This window comes from Pagrus pagrus (genome assembly GCF_965226575.1).
Source record: "Pagrus pagrus genome assembly, chromosome: 2".
In the NCBI taxonomy this organism is placed as follows: domain Eukaryota; kingdom Metazoa; phylum Chordata; class Actinopteri; order Spariformes; family Sparidae; genus Pagrus; species Pagrus pagrus.
Window position 1 is genome coordinate 37,154,370 of NC_140186.1, and position 25,746 is coordinate 37,180,115.

At 42.1% G+C, this 25,746-nt stretch overlaps 3 protein-coding genes across 4 annotated transcripts in view; all 3 read left to right on the plus strand.

The window, feature by feature from the left end:
* Positions 1-2,206: 2,206 nt before the first annotated feature.
* On the plus strand, positions 2,207-6,152 carry LOC311264033 (uncharacterized protein; the record flags this gene model as incomplete). The annotated part of the gene is made up of 13 exons (XM_084364562.1): positions 2,207-2,290; positions 2,359-2,424; positions 3,452-3,512; positions 3,824-3,874; positions 3,954-3,998; positions 4,167-4,231; positions 4,548-4,659; positions 4,754-4,840; positions 4,921-4,956; positions 5,035-5,130; positions 5,283-5,465; positions 5,802-5,890; positions 5,990-6,152. The coding sequence occupies exons 2-13, from the start codon at positions 2,378-2,380 to the stop codon at positions 6,150-6,152; spliced, it is 1,035 nt and encodes a 344-aa protein (XP_084220688.1). The 5' UTR covers positions 2,207-2,290; positions 2,359-2,377.
* Positions 6,153-7,194: 1,042 nt separating this feature from the next.
* Positions 7,195-11,971, plus strand: chchd10 (coiled-coil-helix-coiled-coil-helix domain containing 10). Of its 2 annotated transcripts, XM_084343251.1 has the most exons (5): positions 7,195-7,491; positions 9,248-9,287; positions 10,307-10,529; positions 11,276-11,417; positions 11,738-11,971. In XM_084343251.1, the coding sequence occupies exons 2-5, from the start codon at positions 9,250-9,252 to the stop codon at positions 11,755-11,757; spliced, it is 423 nt and encodes a 140-aa protein (XP_084199377.1). In that variant the 5' UTR covers positions 7,195-7,491; positions 9,248-9,249; the 3' UTR covers positions 11,758-11,971. The 2 variants fall into 2 exon arrangements, with proteins under 2 accessions (XP_084199377.1, XP_084199376.1); XM_084343250.1 differs by lacking the exon at positions 7,195-7,491 and having other exon boundaries at positions 9,117-9,287.
* An 829-nt stretch (positions 11,972-12,800) lies between these two features.
* The window catches only part of ddt (D-dopachrome tautomerase), a 37,820-nt gene continuing 24,874 nt past the window's right edge, over positions 12,801-25,746 (plus strand). Inside the window, exon 1 of the mRNA XM_084383006.1 lies at positions 12,801-12,987. Coding sequence (XP_084239132.1) covers positions 12,880-12,987 — 108 coding nt within the window. The 5' untranslated portion in view covers positions 12,801-12,879. The remainder of the gene's footprint in view (positions 12,988-25,746) is intronic.

Consider the following 25,746-nt stretch of genomic DNA (forward strand, 5'->3'; position numbering starts at 1 on the left):
AGAACTATGTGGGTGGCTCAATTCCCAGACAGTGGAGCAGCTATTTTCTGGAATGCGTAAAAACAATTACTTCCTGAACTCTCTTTCCTCATCAAGCCATGTTTTTCTGATGCGCAACATCTTACACCACCGTAATGAGAGACTCAACCAGCAGGCCATTGAGGGATTGAAGAAAGCGTTTAATGGAAATGTCATCCTTGACTCAAATGGAAAAGCCATTCTCAGTATTTACTTAATAATCTCTAATTTTGATATAATTCTAAATTCATTCTTTTTAATAAATTTTTTAAAGTAAGGTCCTTTTTGTCTCTACAGCCTCCAGCACCTCTGCAGCCACTAGCGCGTCGCTTCCCTTCAGTGTCTGTGCAGCTGCCGGTTCCTCTGCTGCGACCTCTGCCTCTGGAGCCTCCTCTGCCTGTGCCCCTGGAGCCTCCCCTGCCTCAGCAGCGTCCTCTGTCTCCTCTGCTGCGACCTCTGCCTCTGGAGCCTCCTCTGCCCGTGCCCCTGGAGCCTCCCCTGCCTCAGCAGCGTCCTCTGTCTCTGCAGCTGCCGGTTCCTCTGCCCGTGCCCCTGGAGCCTCCCCTGCCTCAGCAGCGTCCTCTGTCTCTAATGCTGCCCGTGCCTCAGCAGCCTCCTCAGCAGCCTCCTCTGTCTCTGAAGCCACCCGTGCCTCAGCAGCCTCCTCTGTCTCTGAAGCCACCCGTGCCTCAGCAGCCTCCTCAGCAGCCTCCTCTGTCTCTGATGCCGCCCGTGCCTCAGCACCCTCCTCTGGAGCCTTCTCTATCTCTGATGCCGCCCGTGCCTCAGCAGCCTTCTCAGCAGCCACCTCAGCAGCCTCCTCGGTCTCTGATGCTGCTGGTTCCTCTGCTGCGACCTCTGCCTCTGTAGCCTCCTCTGCCCGTGCCCCTGGAGCCTCCCCTGCCTCAGCAGCGTCCTCTGTCTCCTCTGCTGCGACCTCTGCCTCTGGAGCCTCCTCTGCCCGTGCCCCTGGAGCCTCCCCTGCCTCAGCAGCGTCCTCTGTCTCTGCAGCTGCCGGTTCCTCTGCTGCGACCCCTGCCTCTGTAGCCTCCTCTGTCTCCGCCGGTTCCTCTGCTACAACTTCTGCGGCACAGGAATACCAAGGTATTGCTTTGTTATTTTTGAAGCCACATAGTTTGAATACTGTTTTGTGCATTGTAAAATAAGTTCTGTGGGTGATGAACACTGTCTTGCAGGCTGTGGATTGTATTGTGAGGCTGTAACACAGACCTGCAACCTCAAACCATGTCGATCCTGTTGGACATTAGGATACCACCCAGAGCAACAACAACTGGTATGTTAAAACAACTGTATCAAAGGTATCTACCAATGCAGGACCAATACAGCCTACTGGAAATCAAAGACAAACATAACCAATAAAGGGGACAGATCTGCATTTGAAGAAAAAAAATATTTGTTAGTGCCAAAGTTAAGAATAACTACTTATGACATATGTCACCCACATGTTACTGAAGCTACCTTGAGGATATAGTTCTTTTATGCACACAAACAACACAGTACAGATAATAGATTGGGCATGTTGACATGGAAAATGGGAACTCGTCAGTCTATCCCTGGTATTGAGAAATTCTCCACATGCAAGAACAATATACTCATTTATTTTTTTTATGTATCGTAGCTGGACTACGTTCTACATGATAAAGCACCAAAACATGAACTTATCGTCAAAGACGGCAACACTTGCCTGACGAGGGAAAATTTCCAAACTTTGGGGCTTCGAAAGGACATGGATTCTGAGGTACCCAATTTCAAGTTATCAGAATTCTAAATGAATGATAAGGAATACTTTTTGGTGTCATTTAAATGTACCCACTCTTAAGTGGAACACTAACCTATTTAGAGGTTTTGTGTGGTTATTTCTGGAATTATAAGCTTTGATATTTTAAACTGTTATACTTACTGTGCATATATTCACAGATGGGAAATGCTTGTCTGCTCCTTGTCCAGGAGATCCTGCAGATACAGGTACAGTTTTCAAATGGATAAAGAATATGTATTACAAAAAACAAAAGACCCCAAAACGGTGATAATTATCAGTGCTCATTAGTCTAAATAGTCAAGTCATTCTATGACAGTTTATCATTGGGCCTAGGCGCCTATTCATTGTATGTCAATCCTGTCTATGGATCACACATTTTTTGTTAATTTTGAATGTTTTCTTGTTCAGGGGAAATCTGTTCATGTGGTTGACCTGTATGCACCCCCAACATGGCTGCCACCAAATAGCTGCAACCCTTCACATTATTTGCCCGTAAGTATATTTCGTCATGTATAACAAGATAACAGAGAAATGGATATGTAATTGTGCTTTTTGTTTAGGTAAACTCACAATACATGGATGCCATTGTCATTCCTCTTTGGGTTCCTGGGCATTTCCTGTTGTGTGTAAGTTCACTTTTGTGTTCAAGTTTATTTGTGAAGCTGTTCATTGCATTGTCAAGAACTGTCCTCCAAAGGCTCACTCACGACTGCCTGTCATTTGCTTTGTGGCACATTTGTGTTGTCTTCTGCTGTGGGATTGAAATATTGTTATTACTGTAACTTCACGTGGTTATGAAATGTATGTACACCATAATTTGCTGTTCTTTTTTTCTTCTTCTAGTCCTAGCCTTCATCTCACCCTCCATATGCTCTTTGAAAGCCCCTTCTTATATTCCATTCATATACCTATCAAATTGTTCAATGACAAGATTTTGGTCAATACTTTGAGTGTAATCCTATATTTAACCCTGTTTGTTTGTTTATTTATATATATATATATATATATATATATATATATATATATATTAACCCTGTAATTCCTATGTTCTCCAGGTTATGAAGCCAATGCAGAAAGAAATTATGTTCATTGACTCTCAGTATCACATGAGAAAACAGGGCTTTGGACATGATGGTTATCGCACTTGCTTAAGGCAAAAAACATGCAGTGTACTTTTATTTAGTCAAAGACGTTCCCTTGACTAATGTCTGTGATTTTACAACTGAGTTTTATTTACATTTATTACTGTCTTTTGGCATGAATATAGAAAATACACTAACTCCCAATTATCTTCTTCTGCATCTGTACCTTCAGTTGTAAAATCTCAGGAAAACTTTTCTGCATGTTTACCTCCATTGTTTTATTTTTAAAGGCAGTCACGTTCTCCTGACTTGCCCATTTTGGTTAGCTTGATGATGGCAGTCACGTTCTCCTGACTTGCCCATTTTGGTTAGCTTGATGATGGCAGTCACGTTCTCCTGACTTGCCCATTTTGGTTAGCTTGATGATGGCAGTCACGTTCTCCTGACTTGCTCATTTTGGTTCGCTTGATGATGGCAGTCACGTTCAGTTGACTTCTTTACAATTGTTGTCAATTTGTTGACTGCACATACTATCTAATAGTGTCATAATGATGTTTTTTTTTTATAACAGTGATCTTGCAAAGCAGCTGGTTCCAGGTCCCTGGATTGAGAAAACAGGGCACGAAATAGAGGTAAATGTCTTTAAGATTGTACTATTTAATGTGGAGAAAATACTGCTTTCATGGGAATGAAGTATCACAGGGTCATTCTGTGTCTGTGTCACCAGTAAGAGGGCGGCCTGCAACGGATACTGTAAATGTATTTGCTGAGTGATAGCGAGGTGCTTAAATGCACAATATTTTTGCTCCTACACTAATGTCTGAACTTTTTTCTTATTAGTATACACACGCATACAACCTGACCTGTCCGATCAAAGCAATGGTATCCGTTTTATTAATAAATTGTATTTGATATATTGACATGTTTTACTCTCATGGTTCAGGGACTTCCCCAACAGACACATGGCAATGACTGTGGCATTTATATGATAATGGTAAGATTACAATCACATAAGCATAAAATTTGCTGAACATAAAATCGATACTGTAACAAGTATAATGTTTCTGTTACAGTATACCTGGTACCTCATTCTTGATGCACCGTTCGACTTCACTGTTGTAAGTTGAACAGATCATTTGCTCATTGACTAACAGATAAATTTGTCAAATGGTCAATTCCTGTTTAACATTAGCAGTTTGGATCGTTAAGGCAATGTTGCAACACAGAAATATACATGTGCATGAAGTTAATCATTGTGGATTGTGTGAATGTGCTCTTCCTTTAAGGACGACATGCCAGTTCTGCGGAGATGGTGGTGTGCAGTACTGATGGAAAACCTACACCTGGAAGGGTATTATTGATTTATCCTTTTGTTTGTTCTTTGTTGATTTGATTTAACATGGAAATATATCTGTTTCAACAACACCGGCTGCCAGACAATTACATGTTTTCTTTTGCTCATGCTTGTGTAACTGTTTGACTGAAAATTATTTTTCCTATTGTAAAAGCTTTACTGGACTTAAAATTTACAGTTGGTGGGCATTGGCTAGCACATTTTCTACAGTGGCTTGCCAAAATTATGTGTTCTATTGTTTCCCTATCTGGTAGAAAAGGTCACCCTCTCAGTTTTATGACTATTTTTCTAATTGTATCATTTGTTTCTTCAGGCATGGAAGACGGTTTGCCCATTTCACCAAAGAGGGAAAAGACATGATTCATGGGCTTCTTTCCCCTGTCTTCAGACTAAAGCGGAAAAGACAAGCTAATGAAGACACAAATGTAAAAATAAGTGACATCCCAATCTTTACTGAGTGATATTCATGGTGGCCATGAACTAACATAAGGGCCAAACTCTTGCTCCCTTTGTCAGCAGGAACCATTACAAGTGGACGAAAACCCTTGGGCAATGGAAGACCACTGCTACTCCAAAAAGCCTCGAATTGTCCATCCAACAGAGTTGGTAAGTGACTGACAACATCATTACACATTCCATATTGAGTGCATTCGTTATATGATATTAATGGTATTGTTATTGTTTAGAATAATGAATGTGAGGACAATCCTGAGCTGCTGGAGGTTAGTGAGAAGCCACTCAAAAATTATTGACGTACAGTTTTTAGGATTATTTGTGAGAAATGTATTTTGAAATTTCAGGAAGCGGTAAAAGAAGCACAGCGGGTGCGGCAACTTCAGTGTGCTGACCTAATCGACTGCATGAAGGGGAGCACTTCAATAAGGAAACACCTTGAGGTAAGTATATCAGCATGAAGAGATAATTACCATAGCATTAGTTACATTTCAAAGAGAAAGTCTTTCTCCAAATAAAAGAAATTTGAGTCATTTCATTGATATACTATCAATATGGACCATAACCATCCTCTAAAGTAACTATTTGTTTTCAGGCTATCATAACTGGGGAGCTTGTCTCAGAATGGGAACCCAGGAAGGAGAGGCCAACCCTTTACTTCGAGGATGAGCACCTTGATGAGGTTGTCTCATTCTTGTTTGGAGTAATCAGGGAAACCCCAAGAGCGAGGCAGCTAACAGACTGGGTTGCCTACATCTTCAATGTGCTCTTACCAGAAGTATGACATGATTTGTTCATTTACATTAAATTATTAATATTGGCACTGTGTTTAATATTGTACATAAGGGTTTTTAATATCACATCTCACACTTGTAGTTGAAAGAACCTTGAAATAGAACACAGATGTGTAATGTTAAAATTTTTAGAGCATTGGTTCATTCAGACCCACGTTCTTAGACTATTTTTTTCACCCCTTTTGTCAAATCTTACAGAGCCTCTTACACTATAAGATTTGACAAAAGGAAAAAATAATATCAAACTGGACACAACATAAGGCTACATTCAGTTCAGTGACTTTTTTTTTAATTTAACAAATGTCAATCATCCTATCTAGGTGACAGTTCACACCCTGGCTGAACAATGTGACCTGACAGTGCCAGAGGCTGTAGCCAGGTTCAAAAGGGGACCAAAATATGAACCATGGTAAGATTAATATGTAAAGAATTGATGATGGACATATTTCAATGTGTAATGCAACATGTAATTGAAAACCTTTTTTAATGTTTGTTCTTTTATTGACAGTGAATTGAAAATGATGGAGAAAGCCTTGGTCCGGCACTTATCAGAGGAGGCAACTGTGAAGCTCCAAGCTTTCAAGGCCAAAATGGAAATAGCCCTCTCCTCTGAGGCATTTCTCAGCCGGCTATATTGGAAAAAACACAATAAATTGTGTGAGAAGCCTTGAAATGTTTTGTATTTTTTTTCTATGTATTATATAGTTTGTTTTTGTAGAACATATTCAGTTTCTACATTTCAGAGCCATTCACATGACATGAATTCATAAAAAAAACATACATACATAAAGTACCAGATTCCAAATTAATGTGATAAGATCTCCCTCTCATTTGACAGACCAAAAACAGTAGTGATGAATGGCTACTTGTCACAAAACGGCCATGACAAAGGAGGGAGATACACGCCATGATTGGATTTTGTGTGTGTGGTCTGTATAATCAGTGATGTGAGTGCATGGGTGTAGGAGTATGTGTGGTGTTGTAGGGTGGAATAAAGGAATCAGAATGCCAAACAAAGACCAAGAGGTGTTGCAGGTAGGAGAGAGGTATAATCAGTGATGTGAGTGCATGAGTGTAGGAGTATGTGTGGTGTTGTAGGGTGGAATAAAGGAATCAGAATGCCAAACAAAGACCAAGAGGTGTTGCAGGTAGGAGAGAGGGCCAATAACTGGGCTCCAGGAGAATGTTGTAGGCCCACAGCTTCCCAGAGCCCGGGTTGTGCCAATGCTGCTGACAACCCTGCTGATGTCGAGAGAAAGCAAGGGAGCAGCACTGCTCTCTCCTCAGTAACCTACAGAATGGAGTGATTCATAAATGAATTCCCCATTAAGGAGTCATCGCATTCTTTTACTTTTGTAATTTACTACTTTCACATTTATAATGGTCTACCATAGGCCCCTTTTTTCAAATAAATCTACATATTAAATCCTGCCTTAAAAAACTCTTTTCCCACTTAAGGAAATAATAATAATGATAATATTTGTACGCTTTTGAATATATTTATTATAGGGCAAAAACGTTGCTTGTGCAGCTGGAACATGCTCAAACTGTATTAGTAGTTGCTTGGGTTCATATCCCTTTAAGAACCGTGTGTAGGGCGTGTCTTGTAGTGACGTCACTACACGACACGCCCCCTACTCGACACGCCTCTCTCTTGCAGGCCGCAGACGGATACACTTGTGGGGCCCAGAAAGCATTTTTCCCATAAGCCGTAATAGTAAAAGAGAAGCCTGTAAAACTGTTCTCAGGACACCTCCAGCTGTCACCACTGTTAATTGCTAATCTTTGTATTCCATTTTTTTAAGTCATGGACTTTTAAACCGTCAAAAAGTTTTCTAAAGGCCAGAAAAGCCCCCCCAAAGTCTCATTTTCAATGGTGACGTCACAGCTGTGTGCGTGAACTCCCAAGCGCGGTCGTGCTGTGTCTCGGGAGCGAGGATGCCTGTTGGCTTAATGACAGCTCTGAACGGGGCTAAACGTGGTGGGAAAAGTGAATTAAATGACTCCAGGGTGAGTCTTTTTCAAGACAGCGTTGTGATACAAGTTTCATATTTTAATGTGATGTATTTTAAATGCAGTTCTAAAGGTATTTTGGCGTTAAATCACCCGCTGAATGACCGCATTTTCACTTACTGCCAGTGCCACTGCTGTGGAAAAGTCTAAAAGTTATTTACCATGCATGTGATAGTGTCGGTGATGTGTGTCACCAGGGTCTGATGACTGTTTAATATCCTTTTCATCCTGTCATAACGACCTTTTATTACGGTTTGAACCGTCTCAGTCTGATGGCCTGGAATTATGCAGTCTGCAGTAGAGCTGATGATGATGATGCAAGTATAAACTACAACGCAATAAATAATAAAGATGAATAAAATAGAAAAATATAAGATACAATTAATTAAGAAATGCACATTTTACTTAAGTAATGTCAAAGCGTTCTCTATTTAAAGAAAGTAAGAAACAACAGTCAACATGCAGTCACATGTTATTCTCTCACTTGGCTCTTACTAACTGTAATCACAAATTAAACAATTTTTACTTGGGACAGATTTGTTTGAGCCTTGGAAATATTTTACAATTATTTTTTATACATATACACAATCAACTTAATGCACATGAATAATGGCACTTGCACTTCGGTAGAGATATTTGTACTTTATTGGATTCGCACACAACATTGTTTACACATCACAGCAGCTCCGCCTGAAAGGGAGAGTCAGGATCCTGAATAGAGGAGACTGGACATGCTGTATCACTTTGTTAGTGTTTGGTGGAACATGTGCCATAATTACTGTGTCTCACATGTGTAGACTGTAGTGCCATCAGTGTGTGATTTAGTTGAGTCACTGTGTACAGTATGAAACACTAAACAGACAGTCGCTCTGGCCACAGAAAAAAAAAAAGTTCCCATCTCTGTGGCACCGTGAGTCCGCGACACAAACGCGCCCCGTAACATGTAATCGGTTGTTTATGACAGATCGGACCACACAAATACACACAACATAACATGAATATGATAATCCATCGATCCACCGATTGACTTCGCTGAAACAAATGCATACGACCGGGAGGAGGGTTAGGAAAACAGCGGAGAACAACGTTTTATCCTTACTTAGAAATAATAAAACAACACAAATTAACCACGTGTAGTCTATAACCATGACTCTGAGAACATCGTCGGTTGATGTGCGCTATAAATCCATCATTTGATTGTGTAGACCTGTCGTTACAGCTCAAACTCATCCACAAGCACTCATGAGCGCGCGGCGCTTATCCAGAACGCAATTTGCTCGTTCTCATTGCCCCAGGGCATGATGGGAGGCCCCAGAGCATCATGGGGGGTGACTCAACTGCGCATGCTCTATGGGCCCCATAACGCGGAAGTAAACCCGGAAGTCAGAAACTTTTTCGGCGTATGCGCCAGGCGAGCAACTCCGTTGAAATCAACGGCGGCCATTTTCCGGTCCTGTATCCACTAATAATACATCCATGAATAATACATCCATGGCCTAGTGTCTTGGTCTTAGGGAGGGGAGGGGAGGGGAGGGGAGGGGGCACAGATCAGGGGATTTTGAGATAGCGCGTTAAGTCTCGCGATATTTGTGCACCTAACCGGCAAGCTGCACAAGGTTAGTTGCATGAGTGCATGAGCCGGTGGTGACCAGAGCAGTCTGCTAAAGTAGCACTTTCTAGAAGCTTCGACAGGGTTCCTCTGTACTTTAGATCGGTTCACCAATAAATCTAGTTTAAGTGTGTGTCGTTTCAGAGATGGCCAGAGGAAGCCGCAGCCGTCCCTCAGCACCCAGGTAAATACAGCTACAGGAACTTTACAGCTCTCACTGTCTCAAGTGTTCTTTTTAAAATGAGGAAGAAGCGCTAATTCAACATATATTAACAATTAAAAATAGATATGTTCTTGATAGTATAGCCGAGATAGTTTGTCAGCCACACTAATAACTACTTTATACAAGTGACGGCATATAGTCCAATTATTGTTGCGTCATAAGTTACTGAGATCATCATGTCAGGTCTAACATGAAGTTAACCTAGGTCTTTGGCAAGGTCACTGTGTGAAAGGTGAGGCAAGTCAAAATATTGCTGCGCAGGTTTGTAGTGAGGACAAGGAGCTGTGAAGGCTGCTGGAAGCTTTTACATCTCAACGTGCTTATTTAGTTGCCTCAGGACTCCAACATATGACAGTCGAACGTGTGCTGGTATTCATTATGACAATAGTTGACTGAATATCTACAATCATGAAGGGACTGCAATGCATAATTATAATGTCACAAGTCATTGTCAGTGGGGGTTCCTAATGTTAGAGAGCAACACTATCGCTGTATGAATACAGAAATTAAATATAAAAATGTATTTAAAAGATGTGAATGATTTTGTGAAAGCAGTCCTTCCTGCTTGGTTTACACTCTGTCCTCCATCCTCTGTGCAGCTTAATTAAATAACACTGTCTGGATAACTGCTCCTGACTAATCATTTAGTCTGTCAGACAGTTTGACAGGTGATTTTCTTTTCTTTTTCTTTAATTGTTTTGAGGAATTTATCAACCAACAAACCTCAACCTCACCTTTTACAGTAGCAACACAAGGTACTGTCTGTTTTTTTTTTCTGCAACTGAGGCTAAAAACTCCTGGCTGATAATAAATATGATTGTTGCAGTGCGTTGTATGAAGGTAGAATTCATCCCTTTATTTCATGGTCTACATTTCTGATACAGTTGAACGGGAAGGAGAGGTGGTGGTGTAACACAAGCTTTTAAAGTTGTCTTCTACATAATAAATTACACTGTGGACTGTGTTCGTTCTGTTTGTAGCCCAGCTCCATCCCATGCTCCGGCCCCTGCTCATCCACCTCCTGCTGCCCTGGCCCCAGCTCCAGCTCAGTCCCAAGGGCCGGGCCTCATGGCCCAGATGGCTACCACAGCTGCTGGGGTGGCAGTAGGCTCAGCTGTGGGCCATGTCGTTGGTAGCGCCCTCACAGGAGCGTTTAGTGGGGGCAGCAGCAACAGTGTAGAGCCAGCCAAGCCTACGTACCAGGTAAGAGGTGGAGTGTGATCAGTGTTTTTGTCCCCTCACCTGCCTGGAAATGTTCAAAGGTAGAGTTTTCTCCACTTGCATTTTTATAACAGTGTGTGTATCAGCAGTCACAAGTCTTCCATTTCTCCCTTTTGGAATGTCAAATAAAGATTACTAGAGCCACCTGGTGTTATCGAGAGTTATTTCCTCTCATATGGGCGAAGAACATAGGAGCCAGTTGGCTGTTATCAATGCAGCTTTTTGGCCAAGACAGAGGCAACACGAGGTGATGCAACTGTCTGCCTTAGTTGCCACTAGTTCTTGGTATTGTCTTGATATTGGTTTGGTGTGTCCAGGCTCCAACTCATAAAATCCTAAAAGTGCCAAAAAGAGGGGTGTGTGTGTGTGTGTGTGTGTGTGTGTGTGTGTGTGTGTGTGTGTGTGTCCAATCACAACTCATGTGCACACACACTTTGACTCTCACAAACACTCTCAATAAAACCTGAACCCCAGGTTGAGACCCAATGCACTTGAGGTAGAACTGTTTTGCTTTATATATTTACAGGATGTACAGTTATTTGGGATACAGAAGTGATTGACCAAATGACTAATATTTGAAGACATCCGGGTCATGCTTATTGATTCAAAATAACATCCAGACTGTTACTTGTGAAGTTTTGGAAATTTGCAACAACTCTGCTGTTGAGAAAGGTGAGATTCTAACTCAAGTGTGTGATGTGTTTCTTTCCTTGCTTGTATTATTCCAGGAGCCCCCTCGGCCTGCTCCATCCCAGCCAGGCCCCTGTCACTTTGAGGTCAAACAGTTTCTGGACTGTGCCACCACCCAGAATGACCTGAGTTTATGTGAGGGCTTCAGTGAGGCACTCAAACATTGCAAGTATTCCCATGGTGAGTGTACTGAACGATGGCTGCAGCCACTTAATCCAGCATTGCTCAAAGCAAGCCATGAGTGTCATTTAACAGTTTACACAAGGCAGCTGTTTTTGGGCTATCTAACATTTTTCATTCAGGCTTCATGTAGCAAACTCTTACTTCATTTTGTTGTTATACTGCAATCTCTAGTTTTGTTTTCACGTGATTGTTTTCTGACTTTTTGATTCAGTGCCTACTTGCAAAGAGCTACAGCAACTGCTTGCACATATGTTTACAACAGCATAATATGACCTTGGTATTTGTAACCATGACCAATTTTTAATGTTTTTTTGTAGGTGTGACATCACTGGTGTGAAGGATGGGTGTCAGCTGTCGCGATGGACATATTTCAATAATGACACCTATGCTGTATTGTAGACATGTTGTAGACACATCATAACCCCAAAATCTGAAGGCTGTACTCAGGCAGTTGGTTTGTTTGTTTGGTTGACTGATGACTGTGTGATGTATGAAATGTTTTTGTTATGTACAGTAATAATCCTATAATAAACAGCTGCTATCTACCTGCACATCCTGTTGTGAATGAATGTGTTGTCTTGATTTCTGTTATGTCGTGTTTTTAACCACAAAAAGTGTCATTTACTGTAATATACATTATAATCGGTAATGGAATGTAACTAATACATTTACTCAAGCCTTGTACTTAAATACAATTTTGAGGTACTTGTTCTTGAGTATTTCCATTTTCTGCTACTTTATACTTCCACTCCACTACATTTTGGAGGCATAGGCTATATTGTGCTTTTTACTCCACTACATTTGTTTGATAACTTTAGTTATTAGTTACTTTGCAGATTGCATGCTGCATCAGAGCCAAAGTACAACATTTTTAAATACATTGATTTTTACCTTGGCTATCCAATAAAAAACAAACACTGATTCCGATAATCAAAAAATATTAGTGTATTAGTAACATTTTAACACGATGTGTTTACTGTTACTCAAGTATGACTTCTGGATACTTTGTACCACACTGAGTAAAATAGTTCATTTTCCGATCATTTCTTTAAAATGAATGATGGGGGCCGGCCGGCGGAGGCGCTCCAGCCTGGTTTTCATTGGAGCTGCCTGCCTGCAGCCAGCTCAATGCATTAGGTTACATCCGATTGTACTTTCAAAATAAAGCCATACATTGAGGAAACAGACTTGCAAAACATAAAGGGTGGCTTTATTTTTTGACCTGTCCTCGGTAAAACCTCTGACTCATTAGTATTCAAAAATAACCATTTAAATAGGACACCTTTAGTATCTCCCTTCACTATTAGCAGAAACAGAAAGCAGCAGCGGCTTGGATCGCTGTCACGCACCGCACGTATTTTGAAAGGTATAACCGGAAGTAGCAGGTTTGCTGTCTTGTCACTGGTCTTCGTCCTCGTCTTCAAACAGAGTTGTCAGCAGTTGTCCAGCAGTTCTTAAGATGCCTTTCATTGACTTCCAAAGTAATTTACCGGCCATCTCTTTCTCGGAGGACTTCGTCAGGAGGCTGAGCTCCTGCGCCGCGGCCGCTCTCGGAAAACCAGAGGACGTGAGTACATTTGGGGCCGAACCCTGTCTGGAGCAAGAGTGATGCAATGTCAAGGCTGCATGTGCGTGTTATCTAAAGCCCAGCTGGTTTCCATTAGTCCAACCGCACAACTGTGCGCTGAATAACGTTAACGCTAAGTCATGTTCACATGTACCTCACAAGTTCATGTAGCTAACACAGAAGCAGCTTCAGATTTATTTTACACAAACGTATCAAAACCAGCGTTCACCACTCGAATGGCCGGTGTGGTGCCAAAAAGTGATCGTCCGCCAGAAACTGATTTCCGTCTTTTGGCAGGTGAAATAGCCTACTGCCTTTTATGAGTTGTATTTGCCCTTTAAAGGTATTTCAACAGGTTAAAAGGACTGGATTGGTTATAATCTAGGACACAGAGCAGCAGTGGTGGACAGTAACGAAGTAAATTTACTTGAGTACTGTACTTAAGTACAGTTTTTGAGTATCTGTACTTTACTTGAGTATTATTTTGGGGGGATACTTTTACTTTCACTCCACTACATTTGAAGGACAAATATTGTACTTTTTACTCCACTACATTTCTATTGATGCTCTCGTTACTCGCTACTTTTGATCAGCTGATGATTTTTTTTTTTTGCAAAATTCAGAGAAAATAAACTGTTTCTGCTGATTCGCGTATGGTTTGTCTTAGTCGTATTGCCGTACCTGTACTACGTCATGAGCACCCGTGGCCTTATCTCAAACCCATGTTTGAGATTTTTGTCACAAAAACTGATTCGTTTCAGTTTAAATGTTTGTTGTGCTTACCGCGGACCAATTATATCACGGACTACAAAGACTCGTCTTCCAACCTGAAAAAGCACGTCGCGGTATGTAAAGTAGCTACTAACGTTAGTTAGCTTAATGTTTGTGAAAGAGAGAGAGAGTGTGTGTGTGTGTGTGTGTGTGTGTGTGTGCGCGCGCGCGCGCGCGTGTCTGTGTGTGTGTGTGTGACAGAGAGAGAGAGAGAGAAAGTGGATGTGCGCGCGTTAGTGAGGTGCGGCTGTCTTTGATGTGGGTTATCTGGCTCATTTTTGGCTATGATATAAGTAAAGTAAACTAGCCAATAAGTTGTTTATCTGTAAATGTCAATATAAGTTCTTGTAGTGCCTACATCTACATCTTTTTTTATGTAGAGAAAGCATGGATGTCAGATGCAAAAAAATACTGAACTGACCGCAGCTGTCTGCAATATATTTCATGTGTTGATGAATGCAGCTGAGTCTGTGTTCTGAGGCTTCTTGCCTTTATTTGTTTATTTTTGAGCTATAAACACGTCTGTAGCAGAATCGCATCAGTGTATTGTATAATGACATTAAGCTACTTTCCTTTCCTGTATTTCCTGAGATATTTTTTAAATACTTTTACTTAAGTAATTTTTTAAACAAATACTTTAGTACTTTTACTTAAGTAATATTTTGACTAAGCTACTTTTACTTGTATTGGAGTAATATTTGACAAGGAGTATCTGTACTTTTACTCAAGTAGTGAAGTTGTGTACTCTGTCCACCTCTGCAGAGCAGGTAAAATAATGGAGAGTCATAAGGATAATTGCAATAGATCATGTTAATAACTAGTCTAGTTTCCATATACAGGCCTAATCAAGGATATTAGACAGGAAAATGTCTGAGATCACGTGACAAGAGAGCATGGCGGACTGAGCTGTTCTGAGTCCACATACCAGGGAAATATTTATACCTCTGATTGCCCAAGTTTTGAGCTTAAAGTGTAACTTCACCCCCAAACCACTTTTTTCTGCTGAAAACAAATGTATTTGGGTATGAAGTAGTGTTGTTGATGTATTCTGGTCCAACTCTTGACATTTTAGTCAAAGTATTTCAATTTGGTGTATTTTGTTGTAAAAATGTAAGAGTGACTGCCCTCTATGGGTAGAAACCCGACTATTAAAATCGAATTTGCTATTGGCTGAGATGGAGGCCGATGACGTTTTGGAGGCAGCTTACATCACGAGCCACCACTGTTCGTGAAGCATACCTGTCTGCAGCCTGCAGAAAGGGACGGAACGAAAGGTCGATTTGTGATTGGCTGGAATTCAACTGTGGGCGTAGCTAAACGTCGCCAGTGATTGGCTGAAATTTGAATGTGGGCATGGCTAAATGTCGCTTGTGATCCATATCGGCGTTGAGCTGAGCCAAGTCATCCATCAATCTATCCAGACGAAACTGAACATAGTCGTTGGTTGCATGGTTCTCTAAACCGTTCGCTTATGATCGTAATTCATTCGCAATCGCTCGTACAAAAACTACCATTACTAAACCAGAACTGCAGCTAAGGGTTAGCTGAGCGGGCGTGCTGGTAGCCAACAACATAGTAAGGCCGAAGTAGTCGACCCGAATCGAGCACACTCCTGTAACCAATCATGCTGTTGACTGAGGTTAGGACCTCCTACCTCATTAACATATGGACACAGAAATACAGAAATAAATAAATGTAGGTGAACAGAAATGTAGAAATAAATATAAAGCATTATAGCATTATATATATGAATGAATGAAAGCTTTATTCCAGACTCACCCACTGGGAGGTCCATAATACAAACGACACATACAACAAGAAACAAAAGACAAACAGACAAGACAGTTTTTTTTAAAAGCCTAATATAGACTCAAGCGCCAGTGGCGCCACTTTCTTGACAAATACTTTACAGAAGTGCGTCCTAGGTTGACAATAACAGATATTATATCATTTTCAGAAGCATCAATTCTGCATATCATTTTGTACATTAAATTACGCAGGACAGCAGAGCAGGTGGGAACACCAATATTAACAAACATTTGACTAGCACTAGAGCATCTAGGTACTCTAAGCAGCAGCCTCATGCTGTCATTATAGGCCACAGTGAGTCGTCTCAGGCTACTCACTCTATATCTGGACCAGAGGTGTGCAGTATAGAGAGGAGTACAGAATGTTTTGAATAAAGCGACTTTAACAGGAACAGAGCACATACTAAATTTACGGGACAGCATGTTTGCTTGAGCATACAATTTACGACACTGTCTATACATCATCAGAAAGATCATTAGTGATAAAGTGTCCAAGGTATTTAACCTCATTACATTCACTGAGGGCAGAGCCAGATAAATAAAAAGCTGGAAACCTCGACTGGTGATCATCTCTACTGCGCACAATCAAGATATTGCTCTTTTTAGCATTATATGTAATATCATACTCCATCCCATATTGGGTGCAAAGATTGAGCAGCTGCTGTAGCCCAGCAGTGCACGGGCTGAAGATATATATATATATATAAAGCAATAGCATTTAGCAACAGCATTTATTTATTTATTCCTGTATTTATTTATTCATTTATTTCAGCATTTATTTATTTATACATTTATTTATGCATTTATTTATTTATTTATTAATTTATACTTAAGTCATGTTTAGTCCTCCATATCCGGGCAGGTTTTATAAATTCATGAAAATGTCCTTTAAATGAAACCCTTCCCGGACATTTTCATGAATTTATAAAACGTTTCACATGTCGTCTTAGTACACTTTAACAGCAGCAAATCTCTTCTATTTCTTCTTCTTGTTTCTCTTTTATGCCGAAGGGAAACCTCCTTCTTCTTCTTCTTCTTCTTCTTTTGAATTTGATTGACGGCTGGCGTGAATAATCACAAGCGACATTTAGTCACGCCCACATTCGAATTTCAGCGTCATGTTGGAGGTTGCACAGAGTGACTGGACATGTCTTAACTGCTCCTGGAGCCCTGCCCACAATCAAGGCATTTTTTGAATTTCCAGCCCAGATGCACCTCAGCCAAAACCTAGGGGTTTAGTTACACTTTAAACTGGCGAAATTTATTATCTTAGAAAAGACACGTTTTATGTCAAACCAGGCACGCTCCCGAGAGACGAGACAAACTGTGAAACAGCACAAGGCTCTGTGGCATTCATTCAAACAAAGCATGAGTTCTAATGAGGAACCACCTGCCTGGGCCTAGGAACTGCTGACAGAAGTTACCAGCATAAAAGATACCTTCCAACAAAGGTTCGATGAACTGAACAACTCAATAAAGGAGATAAAAAAAGACGTACGTGCTATTGTCAACAGAGTGGGGAACACTGAAAAACGGATCGGGACAATGGAGGATAAACAAGCTACCCACCAGACAGCCATACAAGAATGCACGAAAGAGATTAGAAACTTGAAAACTAACGACCCGTCAGACCCACCGAGAGCATATATTGTACGCCTTCTGAGATGGAGCGATCGACAGCTTATTCTGAGAGCTGCAGCTGAAAAGGGAAAAAAGCTGGCCGGAAAAAAAAAAAGGCTGGAATGGAAAAATAAGCCTATTCATGTGTTTCAAGATCTGCCACCTGAGATCCAGCAAAAACACATAGAGTATGCGAACATCACGAGGAAGCTGCGCGGAGCAGGTCTCCGGTATGGTCTGCTATTTCCAGCAAGACTCATGGTCACTTTGGATGGCCAGAAACATATCTACAGTACTCCGGATCAAGCCTCAAAGGACTTGACAACACGCCTCCCGTCTATATTTGGATAAGACACTGGCTGAGATATGAGAATAACGCACTAAAAGATAAATGACTATTTTTATTTTTATTATTATAATTATTTTCTCCTCATTTATCTTTTTTCTCATGAAATATGATTTGAATAGTGCGGCAACATGAAACCTGGTTGTGGAACGCTTTCTGAACGACTCTGCGCCTGCCCTCATTGGATCATGGATAGAGGAGGGATGGGACCTCTTTCTTTTGTTTTTTTTGTTGGGTTTTCAAATCAAATCAAATCAAATTTTATTTGTATAGCCCAAATTCACAAATCACAGTTTGCCTCAGAGGGCTTTACAATCTGTACAGAGACGACACCCTCTGTCCTTCGACCCTCGATTCGAGTGAGGAAAAACTTGCCCCAAATAAAAGCCCTTTTAACAGGGAAAAAAAATGCGGAAGAAACCTCAGGAAGAGCCACAGAGGAGGGATCCCTCTCCCAGGACGGACAGACGTGCAATAGATGTCGCATGTACAGAGCAGATCAACGAGATCACAATGTATACAATTATAATAGATGGTTGACAGGAATGAAAGTACATAAAGAGGTATTACAGCAATAATAATGAAATGCACATAATGGAAATGTGACTACTAGTAATAACAGTAGTAGTGGTTAACGGTAAGGATAGTATGTAGTAGGGGTGGAGCCGAACCCGAATACGGTATTCGGAAAGGCACAAATAACGTGTTTTTTGTGAATACTTATTTCAAACAAATACTTTAAAAAATATTACAAGAAAAACATCATATCAAAAAGCTACGTTTCCTCATGAGACCGCAGTACATGCCCGGATGAGTGAGTGACGTTCAGGAGTCGGGGGTGGGGGCGTCAAAACACTGCTGTTCCGACCCCCCCCCCGCCCCCGCAGCTGTCCATGGTGCTGCTGAACCAGGTGACGTTGTTTACACTCTGCGTTGTGGCTTGTCTGTGAAACGCGCGCTGCTCAGGGACTGGGCAGATCTGTCCCACTTGCTTTTGAGGAAGAAAATACACATTTAGAGTGACGTCTGAGAAGTGCCCTCTGACCTCCAGACATAAATGTTAATTCCTGTCTGTCTCCTAAACCCTGTAGATACACATTTGCGTAACACCAGTTAATCAATGGATAGTTAATCAATGGACAGACGATTTGATCACTATGTTAAATGTGTGCCCCCATACTTCCCCTACCCCCTGCTGATCACACTCTCCAAAGAGCAGACCCCCCTCCCTTTGCATGTCTTTTGCATACCTATTGTTTGAACCTGATAGAATCTTCTTTGTTCTTACTGTATAAAATGCTACTGTTTCATTTGCTCTGGGTTCACTCACCGGCTCAGATCCACTCTGTGCCTGTCAGTCCACCAGTCTACCGGTAGACTTTGAATAAACACATCACCACAGCAAACTACTCAACTGGACTTGAATGATTTCTTCAACACTTTGTCCCTCACTCCGTTGGGAGATCTTCCACAGAGTAAAAGAAATACACATTGTTTCTCTCCCCCGCTCCGCTCGAGCGCGGCTGAACGCAGCTTGAGCCCACTTCACAGGCGCGAGGCTGTTGCAGCTGGCGACCCTGCTGACAGCAGACCGGGGGAGAAAAAAAAATTCTTTGCTCGCTGCTTTGGTTGGGTTTTAGGCAATGAAGAAAGGAGTTGGTTAAGTTCAGTAAAAAGACCAGGTAGAGGCCAGAAGCATGATGACCGTTAGCTATAGGCTACTATGTCATATTATGGCTGTTATGTTATTTTCTTTTCAATGACATTCCTTGTTACATGTTCATTGCTGGATTTATGGAAAAACATCAACCAATATTGCATATCCATAATTATTATAATGGATAATTAAAGAATACTTACACTATAACGAAAATTAGAAGTGTAACTAAAAAATATATATATTTTTACGCCTATTTTGAATTTTACTCGAATAGCCTACAAATACAAATACTTTTCCCCCCTCAACAAATACAAATACAGATACAAATATCGGCTGCTCTGCACACCCCTAGTATGTAGTAATGCATTACAATAATAGTAGTGAAACGTATGTAACAGAGTTATGACTAATATTAGCAACAGTAGTGGTGGGTGTCAGGCAGGGCCATGGCAGTAGGCGCATCCACGATCCACGACCCGGGTGCGGCCAGGATCCATGAGAGCCTGTAGGACTAGAAAGCACAAGGACTCCGGGGAAGAAGTGAAGTCAGTGACATGCAGAGATGGGGCATGTATACAGGCATAATGTATACAGATGGAGAGGAGAGGAGGAGAGAGAAGCTCAGTGTGTCATTTGTCCCCTGGACTGGGCCTATAGCAGCATAACTAAGAGCTGGTCCAAGACAGGCCTGGGCCAGCCCTAACTATAAGCTATATCAAAAAGGAAGGTCTTAAGTCTACTCTTAAAGGTAGAGAGGGTGTCCGCCTCCTGGACCAAAACAGGAAGATGGTTCCACAGAAGAGGAGCTTGATAACTGAAGGCTCTGGCTCCCATTCTGCTTTTGGAGACTTTAGGAACTACAAGTAATCCTGCGTTCTGGGAGCGTAATGCTCTAGTTGGGTAATAGGGTAGTATGAGCTCCTGGAGATATGATGGTGCCTGACCATTAACAGCTTTGTAGGTAAGGAGAAGGATTTTAAACTCTATTCTTGATTTTACAGGGAGCCAGTGCAGAGAGGCCAATACAGGAGTAATATGATCTCTTTACTTAGTTCCTGTCAGTACACGTGCTGCAGCATTCTGGACCAGCTGGAGACTCTTTAGAGACTTGTTAGGGCAGCCTGATAATAGAGAATTACAGTAGTCCAGCCTGGAAGTAACAAATGCATGGACTAGCTTTTCTGCGTCTTTTTGGGACAAGGATGGGCCTGACTTTTGCAATGTTACGTAGATGAAAAAATGCAGACCTGTTTTATGTGGGAGTTGAAGGACATATCTTGATCAAAGATAACTCCCAGATTCCTGACGGTGGTGCTGGAGGCCAAGTTAATGCCATCCAAACTAGCTATATCATTAGATAATGCATCTCTAAGGTGTTTAGGACCAAGTACTATAACTTCGGTTTTATCTGAATTTAACAGCAGAAAATTGCAGGTCATCCAGGTCCTAATGTCCTTGAGACATGCATGGAGTTTAGTTAGCTGATTAGTTTCTGCCTATTGGCATTGTTGTTTGGTGTGTGTGGGTGTGTGTGTGTGTGTGCGCGCGTGTGTGTGTGAGTGTATGTGCACTAATGCGTCAGGAGAACAGAGTTAACTGATTAAGAGTATGAGTTTAAGGAGGATAACTTATAATTGTTTAGGTGAAGGATGAGTTTGCCAGTCATCAGAATTATATCATGGAATGTTAATGGGATCACAAATACAGTTGAAAAATAGGTGTTAGGGTGTAGGGTGGTTGCAGAAAAAGTTCTTTATTTTCTGATAAAGTTGTTGGGTCTTACAGGGACTTGTGTGTGTGGTTTCTAGGATGTACACAGAACAAAAGAAATCACACTATTGTTAAAATCTTCATACAACAAAAGATGAATAACCAATAGTAGCTTAAAGGTTTACCACATTAACACAATGCTTATTACTTAACTCAAAAGAATTGCAATCCACAAGATAATAATTATTAATATCAACTGGAATCTACTTACAGGACAAATGGACGCACACATCCCTCTTAAACTGAAAAAACTAGACCTGGAACACAGGAAAAAACAGACTGAAAACTGCCAGCAACACCTTTTAGTGACCTTTTAGTCCTCACTCCTTTTCTGCTACTGGTTAAGCAAACCAATCCAAACTGGTTCCTGTTGCTAGGCAGAACAGCAATAGCGTGCCCTCTAGTGGTCAGTAATGAGCCACTCTCTTTTCAGCTCCTGATGACAGACAGCCTTTTCAACAACAGTCAAACGATATAAGATACGTTCACATTTGAAATCTTTGACGTGTAACGTACAGTAGGTACTACTTCAAAGTGGCCATTTCACTCGCGGGGAGCGAGATTCACGCAACGCGTGAAATGTAAGTGACAACTGTAGCCACTAGGTGGAAGCATAGTACTGAATTGCAGCTGAAACGATTTTGGGACAATTCCACATTTGACCACAATGTAGCTGCAATGGAGAGTGGCGCTGTTTTAGGCTACAGGTAGAGTGAATGGAGAGGGGGACCGCTAAACCGTATCAGATTGATTCAGACTGATTGTTTCACAGCGGTGGGACACCTCCATTATCTGGGTGACCTTGGATAATCACTTGTGCTTTCTTTGTTTTACAGTAGAGCTAAACTACATTAGTCGTTTTTTAAGGAACATTTGTTTACTGGTAAAATTGCCGACCTGAATTATTGTCCAAGTCCGCCCCCGTGAGCCTATATCACGGCCTGACTGGATGTTGCTTAAATATAAGAATAGCCTATAATAATATCTGATACCCTAAAGACATCTGAGGTTGTGATTTTGCTCGCTCGCTGCAGCCACGGCTAATAAGCGGAGGCAGAAACAATTACGCACAGCCTACAGAAGTTTCAACATCCATACAAGCATTTAAGGAGAGATTATTATCAATTCCATAATTCAGAGAGGATTTTTACTCAACGAAAAAATTTATAAAGATCAGTTTTTAGGTTGAAGACACGACAGCAGCACGTATGTCCAGACGCTGATGTGTGTAATGACTGACGTATAGCTCCCCTGGTAAAGCTGCTCCCTCAGTAAGCAGAGTCTTCCGCTAGTACGAGTTCGAATCTCAGTATAGGCAGTACCGTTAGTTAATGTGTTTTCTTTTCTCATCATCATTATGATCACATATGGCTCCAAGTTTGAGCAAATAAATGAGCAAATGAGCATTAATTCTCCGCCGGGCCGCGGCACCAGCTTTCCTGCTTGTGTACATGAAATACATTAAATTCTGACACCACAACTGTAGCGTACCGAATATCAATAGATGATAACCAGAAAAAAAAAAAACGTTCTATTGATCTGATTCACCGGCTTCATGGACGTCGGAACTATTTTCTGAGAGGGGGGGCGGGGGAAGCACGCACTTTTATCAATGATTAAGGATTTGATTTGAAGTTATTTTATTATGGCGTGCAGTTATAAGAGAACTAGATGGATGAACACGGCATCTTTATTGTTAAGAAATTGAAACTTTGATCACTAAATCAAGCCATTTAAGGAACATAACGGCAATGGCGGCGTTTCCCAGATTCGATCGTTCTTAAGGACTTAAGAAGGCTCTTAAGAAGGGTTCGGCTAAGAAGGAGCGCTGAGATGCGGGTGTTTCCCAGACGCGTTCTTAACTGCCTTCTTAGGAGAACCTTAAGATCAAGCCAAAGAAGTTTCTTAAGAAGCTCTTATTGGGAGCTGTCCACCGCGGTGCTGCTGAAACTGAATCAAGTGATGCCAGGCAAATCGATCACCCACCTCTTTATCAGCGCATAAGTCACACACAGCACCCCGTGCCCCCCCCCCCCCCCCACAGGTGCAATTAGGCTACGCATGTATCGTGTGCGTGTGTGGGGTGTGGGTGCGGGTGTGTTGACGGCCGCGTTGTGCTTTCTACCGATCCAGCACGGATCCACCAGGGAGGGATTGTGGATTGGAATGAGGGTGCCATCCATGGCATGGCGCAGGAGAATCGGTGTCACAGCTGCCACACTCCGTGACACCGATGCCTTGCTGAGGCCAGTGCCATCCCCCACCACCTCCAGGAAGCTCCCCACTGCGTAAAAACGCAGCGCAGCCAGGAGCTGCACCTCCGGGCTGAGGCCAAAATTGCAGCTGTTGCTCTCTGGATGTGTGGAGACACCGAGTGATCAGCCGTTGGATCTCCGCACGGGGCAGCCGGTACTTTGCCTGGACAGCCCGGTCTGACAGCACGTCCAGTGGGGAGAAGTGCTGACGCACGTATGCATTTATGTAAACCGTCTGGCTTCGCGCACGGCGACGCTGTTGTAGCTGTATTGTAGCCATGGTTTCTCACACGCGCGGACTTTGGCAACGCATTTATATAGAGTAGCAGGTGAAGCCTCTCTGGATGAGGTTCAGCTGAGTTTAATTACATCTGTTTCCTTGATATCTGTGAAATGCCACAGGGTTGTTGTTTTTTATGTGTAGTACTATAAACTCATATGCAGATGTGTGTGGAAAACTTAAACGTGTAATTCAATAAAACGTTGTTAAAACCTATGTTTCTTGCGCCAGTGGTCCGCAGCTATGAGCGCATTTCAACATTGAGCATTGTTTTATTATTTCGAAAAGTGGAGGATGTAAATTTCCCTGACGCGGCTTGATCACTGAGCATTTGGTCGCTAAGAAGGCTGTTAAGAGTGGGTCAGCTCGATCTTAATTTCCTTCTTAGTGAAAGATCTTCTTAAGCTAAGAGCGACTCTGGGAAACGCATCCTTCTTTCACAGCGTTCTTAAGAGCGCTCCTAAGAAGATCTTAGCACTTAAGAGCTTCTTAACGAATCTGGGAAACGCGGCCATTGGCAGGGCCAGACACAGCTTAATGAGCTTCTCCACCTCCGAATGCAGGATGGACACATCCTGGATGGTGCTTACTTCTCGTCCCCTACACACATTCCTCAGTATGGGGGAATGCAAATGTTAAGGCATCTGGAACAAGTTCGCTTAACTGGAAAGACCACATCCATCCCCCACACTTTTGAAAAGCTTGCTACGACAGTGCCCCGACCCCCACCCCCGCGCGCTGAGGACAGCAAAGAGGTGTGCAACAAATACATTGATCACTTGGCCAAGGGATCTCCTCCTGCATGGAGACTGCTTCAGGGACTCACTCCGCTTTAAATAACCTTCTGTATATCCGACTACTGTGAAGCTGCTGATTATGTATTTTAATAAAGCTAGAGAAAACTGTCTGACATGACGTGGCGTCGTTCTTCTTTCTATAAGCCTGTTGTAGAAAATATAAGGAATAGAAAGCACAAATATTTGTGTTAAATTCTGACACCACAACTGAAAGAAAGAAAGCCGGTCATAGACGTCGGAACTAACGCACCCCATCAGCCTCCCTACCCACGGGAAGATACGAGAAGTAAGCACCATCCAGGATGTGCATATGGACCTGGTGCGCTCCGAGGCGGAGCGGCGTTTTGATCGGGAAGGACTCCGCATAGCTGCAGGGCGAGAGCAGGCAGTTCTTGAGGCGGCTGAGGGGAAACGAGTGGATGTGGGTTACTCGGAACTGACCCCCTTTCCACGAGAGAGGTGGAGAAGCTCATTAAGCTGTGTCTGGCCCTGCCAATATCTGTCGCGGCATCTGAGCGCTCTTTCTCAGCCTTGCGCAGGCTGAAAACCTGGCTGCGCACCATGACGCAGGAGAGACTAACACATTTGACCGTTATGAACGTTCACAGTGACCTTATGGATGAAAGCGATGTCTCGACCCTGCTTAAAATCTTCATCAGTGGGTCAACTGAGAGAAGGTCCACTTTTGGATATGCATGAAAGCCCTGAGTCAGGAGCGCAGACTTTTCTTTTTTTCATTCAAGGGTACAAATAATGCTGTTATGTTCCTTAAATGGCTTGATTTAATGATCAAAGTTTAATTTTCTTAACAATAAAGATGGTGTGTTCATCCATTCTAGTTCTCTTATAACTGCACGCCATTATAAAATAACTTCAAATCAAATCCTTAATCATTGATAAAAGTGCGTGCTTCCCCCGCCCCTCCCAAGAAAAATCCCGCCATCTCAGAAAATAGTTCTGACGTCCATGAAGCCGGTGAATCAGATCAATAGAACGTTTTTTTTTTCTCTGGTTATCATCTATTGATATTCGGTACGCTACAGTTGTGGTGTCAGAATTTAATGTATTTTATGTACACAAGCAGGAAAGCTGGTGCCGCGGCCCGGCGGAGAATTAATGCTCATTTGCTCATTTATTTGCGCAAACTTGGAGCTATATGTGATCATAATGATGATGAGAAAAGAAAACACATGAACTTAAGTTACAGCCTATACTGAGATTCGAACTCATATCAGCGAGTGATTCTATTTACTGAGGGAGCTGCTCTACCAGGGGAGCTATATAGTCAGTCACAATGTTTTCATGTGTCTTATGGATCACCGACCCGCTGCCCCAGCTGACACATCAGTGTCTGGACATACATGCTGCTGTCGTGTCTTCAACCTAAAAACTGATCTTTATACATTTTTTTGTTGAGTAAAAATCCTCGCTGAATTATGGAACTGATAAGAA